General features: G+C 39.3%; 1 protein-coding gene across 1 annotated transcript; it reads left to right on the forward strand.

Moving 5' to 3' along the window:
• The first annotated feature begins 3,456 nt into the window (after positions 1 to 3,456).
• On the forward strand, positions 3,457 to 4,210 carry LOC115631874. Its single transcript, XM_030528723.1, has 2 exons — positions 3,457 to 4,058; positions 4,116 to 4,210. Exons 1-2 carry the CDS (start codon positions 3,506 to 3,508, stop codon positions 4,175 to 4,177), a joined length of 615 nt encoding a protein of 204 aa, XP_030384583.1. The 5' UTR covers positions 3,457 to 3,505; the 3' UTR covers positions 4,178 to 4,210.
• The last annotated feature ends 1,242 nt before the right edge of the window (positions 4,211 to 5,452 follow it).

Consider the following 5,452-nt stretch of genomic DNA (forward strand, 5'->3'; position numbering starts at 1 on the left):
CCTCTCCCTCTCCCTCTCTCTCTCTCTCTTTCTCTTTCTCTTTATCTTTCTCTCTCCTATCAATTTGCTAAACTCATTTAATTGTGCTGAAAATGTAGAGCCCACTTAAATGATTAGGGCTGCACGCCCAGGCAGTCTCGTACGCGGCAGTACTGCCCACACCTACTCAGCCAGAGAGCAGACAACGGGGAACATAAATCAACACGCCTGTGGCTGGTCAATGAACCGCAGCGGTTCAAAATGCCAGACGCCAGCCTCATGCTTGGAGATAGTATGAGAGAGGGGCAGAGGAGAGGGACAAGGAAGAAAAAAGGCAACGCACAAAGCGGGCGGCAAGTGTGTGGGTGGCCGTAGTCTATAACCATTAATGATGTGGCCTACAAGCCTCAATACACCACGAGTACGTGCTTCAATGTGCCGCAGTCGTCGACGCCGTCGACGCCGCAGTTGCCGCCGCTGACGCTTGCCACGTCACAGCTAGCATGACTGCCATAGGCATAGGCCGATGCCTCGACGATACTCACTCGCCGGCGTGCAGCAGAAACAGAAGAAATGTGCGAAGCGGAAACAACTTAATGACGCGCGGCGCTAATGGTTCACTTAAGCACCCACATAAGTTTTCCGCGCTTTCCAAAACGCCATGCCGTTTGCCTCTTTTCTATGCCCTGCTCTTTAAGTGAGTAGTACATTGTTTCTGATAGGAAAGTTTGTAAGGCGTTATTGAAGCGCCATAGATCCCATATTATGCGCCTGGTAGTGGACACATCTTTCTGAATCTCTATTTACCTCACAGATTTAAAGCTCGAATCGAGTTGGAAATATTTTCTAGTCATTGACTTGGGCATTCATTTTTGTTGAAAGAAAGAAATAAATGGAAATTTCTAATTTCAAAATGTATTTAGCTTCTTTGTTAGAAGCTTTCTCTAATAATCCTTTTCTTCTTGCTCATAAAGTAAAATACAAAGATTTCGGAATAGTTTTATTCGCTCATAGCCCATTATATGTATAATTTTGAAATACGCAACTTTTTCTAGTTAGAGTTGAAATATTTTTTTTAAAACACACATTTTCTTCATGTTTGAAGAACGCTTTCTATTAATATTCATTTGAAAATGTTCACAAGCCGAGTTTAAATTCAATCGGATGCACAACCAAATTTAAATTCTTTAATAATGCAAATTGAATTAAAACAACTTTTTCAATGAAATGTACATTCTTTTGTGAAATAAAAAGGAGGGTACAAAACTTCAATGCAACTGAAAGTTACTTTTCCAGCTTTTTTGTTCTGTTCTCTCCGACTGGGTGTTGGTGTGTGTGGGTGTGTGTGTGTGTGAGTGTGTCACTGTGTTGTCGTTTTGCCCGCCGGCTGGCAATGCCAAATTCCGTCCGACCGCCCGTCTATTTTCCAACTTTCTATGCGTACTCCAATGCTTGACTTGGCCCTGCTGCTCGCTGCTCTGCGAACGCGCCGTACAGTAATAATTTTTCGCTAATGGTGTCCTAAATTGTCAAGAAATATGGAACCATTTGAATGTGTTACCCAGTGCGAGTATGTGGGTGTGTTCTGGGTAAGAGCTACGAAGCGGAGGTATACTTGTATATATATATAGCGCTCTGTTGCTGAGTGTGGCTTTTAGTTCGTTTATGTTTTTGACTTCCGGTTAGCCAGGCGTCGAGAATTCTTTTGTTTTATTTTTCGCTCCTTTTATGTTTAAAGGCGTCAGAAAAAAATGACAGCGAGGGGAGTAGACAGCGTGCCTGCTTGTGACAACTTAAAGCGCGATTTCAATTTGGATCGGATTTTTAAAGAACATAATCAAAGCTGCGTATTTCATAAATCTTTTAGTGCAAGCAAGAGTTTGTTGAACTGATAGTTCAACATTTATGTAACACTGTTTATTTCGATTTAGAATAGAGATAAAGCTTCGTCAAACAACGTAAAAAATTAAACAATAAACTTTTATTTTAATTTGATATAAATTATACTAATGAAAGCTTTAACAGGAAGCTCACTTCACAATTGAAATAGAAATAAAAACAGAGGAAGAATACAGTAAATAATGCTTACCCGCAAAGTATGCAACACTTTCTTCGCATCAAAGAAAAGAAAAAAGGCCTTATTGGTGAAACATTTAAATGCCTATTTCTCTAACTCAATTTTTGCACACAAACATGATGCTTAAGTATTTTTTTATAAAATACATTACACTATAAAACGAATATATTAAAATACAGTATGTTTGAAAGCCATTCCAGTGACGTTCGCCATGCCACTACACCTAAGGGTAACGGCTAACATTCTACGCCAAAACATAGTTTATTGTTGCAAAGTAGAGGTGTTCTGCTTGTTTGCCCATAAAAGTGTAATTAAAAAATTTAACGTTATATGAATCCTTTCAAAGTATCTTAAAATGTTTCTCACTGTGACGTAATAGGGTTTGGCATTTCAAACAATGGACTGTTTGAACGAATACGAAAATTGATATCACCTGCAGAAACGTTTGTGGATTACATTTCTAAAATAGGTCTGTGATTTTAAATTGTAAATATATACTTGGTAGGTAGAAGTAAGTTGCTTGAATCTCCAAATAGTGCTACATAAAAAATAGTTTTAACTGTGAAATTCCTCAAAACAACACCCTATTGTCTAGCTTAATATTTGTAAATGTCTAAATCGCCGCAATGCCCTGCCACAATACCTTCATGTACGCCAGTGCCAAAATACACCTTCTCCTCATCCCATTCATCACGAGCGAAAAAAAATGTCTTTGTGTGCTTAAGTATTTGTGACAACACAGACGTAAAAAATCTGCTACTTATAAATTATGTTTATTTATTTATTATATTTTGAAGCAGCTGCTCACAACTACGCACCGTTTTGTCCAACGTTGCGTGCTTGTCATTGTTGTTGTTGGGGCTGTCAACGATTGTCCTGCCACAACAATGCCGTTCATTCTTTTCCCCACTGCTTATTTCTTTTTTCCCATAAATCTGTAAAGAGAAATATAAAAAAGACGATGTACAAATGCTGTTGACAGCGGACACTCTCGATGCCGGCCATTGAATTGTGTGTGTTCGTGTGTGTGTGTGTGTGTGTGTGTGTGTGTGTGTGTGACGGCACAACTGGCGCCAAAAAAATAAAAAACAACAACAACAAATTAGACGAGGGTAGCCTCAAATTGGCCAAGCTGACAACAATTGGTCGAGTCCGATGCGTAACTGTGAATATGTTGGGTAAGCGGATGACGGGAGGCAATGGTCGCCCAAGTCGTTTATGGTCAGTTGTTGCTAATAATGTTATCGATTTGACAAATACACAGGACATAACATTTCCATAATGCTGGGCGAGCATTTGCCAGCACGGACATTAGCTTGATTAACGTGAAGCACTTCCATTTTCTGTATTGTCACTCAGAGCTCTCTCAGTTTATTGTTTCTTTCTACTTCAATCTGTCAAAATTTCGATTTCAAGTATTTGCGCAAAATTCCGAAGCTTTCATTCGAAATGACTTCTAGCGATCTGCTCATCGTAACACCCACCAAATTGACCTTCCAGGCGCCATTTCCGCATGCGCAGAAACGCCTAATCAGTCTCCTTAACCCTACAGGTCAGCCGCTGCTCTATCACATGCAGCCCAGCAATGAAGAGTTTTATGCTGTCGAACCGACGTCCGGTACTCTGGCGCCTTTTGACACCACCGAACTAACCATCACGCTGAAGTCCATTTCCGGTGAGCTCCCTGATTGTTGCTTCGATGTCAAATACGTGGCAGAACGTGATGGCGACATCGTAGCTCCGGACTGGTACAAAAATGCACAACACCCTACCGCCAACGTCAGCGTCTGCTTAGACAACTCTGAGGCCGACTATGCGAATGCTTCCGTGCGACTTCGAATGCAACTCAATAATGGATATGATCCCAACGAATTACTGAAGACCATCGAGAAGCAGTACAAGCCCGTGTGCGGCAAATGTGCCATGAAACGGGAGCAAATGAAAACCTCTTTTTGGCAAAGCCGAGCCTTTTGGATTGCACTAATATTTTTTGCTGCTGCTTGTGAGTTATACTTAGATGTGTATTAGTCTTTAAGTATGACTAACTTTCCGCTTACAGTCTATGTATTCAAAAATCACATTTGCGCAGCTTTCAGTCTTTTCTCGGAGCCGGGCTATTGAGCAATTCTTGATAGCTCGTCAAATACTATGTACTCTAATGATGTTCTTTTGCTTTGATAATTGGTTCTAATTAAAAACTTTTAAGTTGCTTTCAAGCACAATATTGGGGTTTCATTTTTAATCGTAACTTTACCAATACTTTAATTATCTTTCAACATCAATGGGCAAAACAAATCTATAGCTATAGCGAAAAGAGGAAAATTAGAAGATTCAGCTTCTAATGGCAAGCAATTTTTTTGGTTTATATGACTTTCGAGAAATTTTGTTTAGCTTTCTTAGTATAACATTAAATGTTTATTCATAAACTAATTGAAGACTAACCCAAATCTAGAACTGTAGCATTTTCAAAACAATACGTTCTGCATTTTGTTGATGTTGTATAGCATCGAAGTCTTAAGAATCATAGTCATAACACAATACTTCAGAAACTATCTTCGACTTTCAAATACCATAATAGAGTAAATTTCCCTAAAAGAGCCCAACCAAACGGTATTAATTAATTTTTAATCAACCTTTCCCAAGTTCATATGCCAAGATGTTGGGTGTGAGAGTTTTTTTTTTTTTAATTATTTACAATGCCTTGCTTATTATGGCTGTCTTGGAAAAAAGTTATTGCCATTCTGATTGCCTCTATTGAATTCTGATTTGTGTACACAAAGTTTAATTGAGTCACAGCTCTCACTTATTGTTGTTTGAAACAATTATTAAGTTGTACTTGAATATAATAATTTAGCTCTTCAATTGCCACTGTTGTCAGTATAGTTGAAGCAAATCAATTACGGAATGTATGTAAATCGTGAACTCTGCCCCCAGGCACCATATAGTTGGGCATAAATCAATCATACGCATTGGGCCGGAAAAGGGGGAGTGTGTGCGTGCGCCTCTAAATCAACTTCTTGCTGATTAACTAATCTGCCGCAAAACGTTTTATTAGCCAGTGCGCAGGGTATGCTCATAAATTGCGTACACCTAGGCAAATAAATACGCACACACACACACACATGCACAAACACGTTTACAGTTATTTATAAAGCAATTATTGGCGCAATTAATTTGTTATGGCACGAGCATACGGTTTGGGCAAAGTACGAGTTACAGCAACATCAGCAGGTAGCAGATTGTTGTTTCCATGGTTATTGTTGCAACTTTAATTAGTTTACATGGCACACACACATACCCACACACACAAACGCACACGCACAGGTGCTTTAGTGTACTTTGCTTTATGTGTCCCAATTATCATTTGTTTGGCAATTCAATTTGGCACGCAATCAA

The sequence above is a fragment of the Scaptodrosophila lebanonensis genome, unplaced genomic scaffold (genome assembly GCF_003285725.1).
Source record: "Scaptodrosophila lebanonensis strain 11010-0011.00,11010-0021.00 unplaced genomic scaffold, SlebRS2 tig00001412-arrow-pilon, whole genome shotgun sequence".
Classification (NCBI taxonomy): Eukaryota; Metazoa; Arthropoda; class Insecta; order Diptera; family Drosophilidae; genus Scaptodrosophila; species Scaptodrosophila lebanonensis.

Coding starts and splice junctions, on each gene's coding strand:
- LOC115631874 (XM_030528723.1), top strand. CDS start 3,506: ATGACTTCTAGCGATCTGCTCATCGTAACACCCACCAAATTGACCTTC. Junction 4,059..4,115: donor AATATTTTTTGCTGCTGCTT/GTGAGTTATACT, acceptor TTCCGCTTACAG/TCTATGTATTCAAAAATCAC.